The following is a 742-nucleotide window of genomic DNA, read 5'->3' on the forward strand; positions in this document are numbered from 1 at the left end:
TGCCCCAGGCTGGCACTAGGGGGCGCTGTGCTGCAGGGAGCAGGGTGCTACTCAAATTCCATTCGGGGCAATGATTTTGCCCTCTGACATTCCCTGCTGGGGTGCCAGGGGAGACGCCCCCTTTTGCTCAGGTCTGTGGGTTGGGGAGCATTTTGCTCAGCCCCCCAGGGCAGCGGGGGGTTGTGACGCGCCCCCTTTCACCGGAGGGGGGTGGGTCCCTGCACACAGAGGCCGCCCCTCGCTCAGACCCTGCCAGTGACCTAGGCAGATCCTGCCCCCCTTACCTTCTTCACGTCGCCCAGCCCCTCGGTGTCCAGCAACACCAGGGTGTGGCCGGCCCGGCGGGGGTGGGGCAGGCACCACATCCAGATGCCCTTGGTGTGCGACTCGATGGTGGAGCCCAGCGAGAATCCTGGGGAGAGACAGACACGGTTGGATCCCGGGAGGTCATTGTCACACTGCCCTTGGCACCGGGGGGAGGGGGGGCCTCAGATGGGCATATATGGTACAGCTACTACATATGATAGCTAGATAGCTAGATAGCTAGATGTGGGGTCTGGGGATAGACAGACAGAGAGAGGCGGTGTCTGGAGATAGATAGATAGATGTGGGGTCTGGGGATAGACAGACAGACAGACAGACAGAGGCGGTGTACGGGGATAGACAGACAGACAGACAGAGGCGGTGTTGGGGATAGACAGACAGACAGCAGCTGTGTACAGGGTTAGCTAGGTGGTTGGTC

At 61.2% G+C, this 742-nt stretch overlaps 1 protein-coding gene across 1 annotated transcript in view; it reads right to left on the minus strand.

Moving 5' to 3' along the window:
* Window positions 1–412, minus strand: part of LOC113409023 (guanylate-binding protein 2-like) — a gene marked incomplete at both ends in the record, with an annotated part of 5,390 nt that extends 4,978 nt beyond the window's left edge. The window contains one exon of the mRNA XM_026662557.1: window positions 285–412. Coding sequence (XP_026518342.1) covers window positions 285–412 — 128 coding nt within the window. The remainder of the gene's footprint in view (window positions 1–284) is intronic.
* Window positions 413–742: the final 330 nt, after the last annotated feature.

Source organism: Terrapene carolina, unplaced genomic scaffold (genome assembly GCF_002925995.2).
Source record: "Terrapene carolina triunguis isolate 2854851 unplaced genomic scaffold, T_m_triunguis-2.0 Scaffold28404, whole genome shotgun sequence".
NCBI classification, from domain to species: Eukaryota; Metazoa; Chordata; order Testudines; family Emydidae; genus Terrapene; species Terrapene triunguis.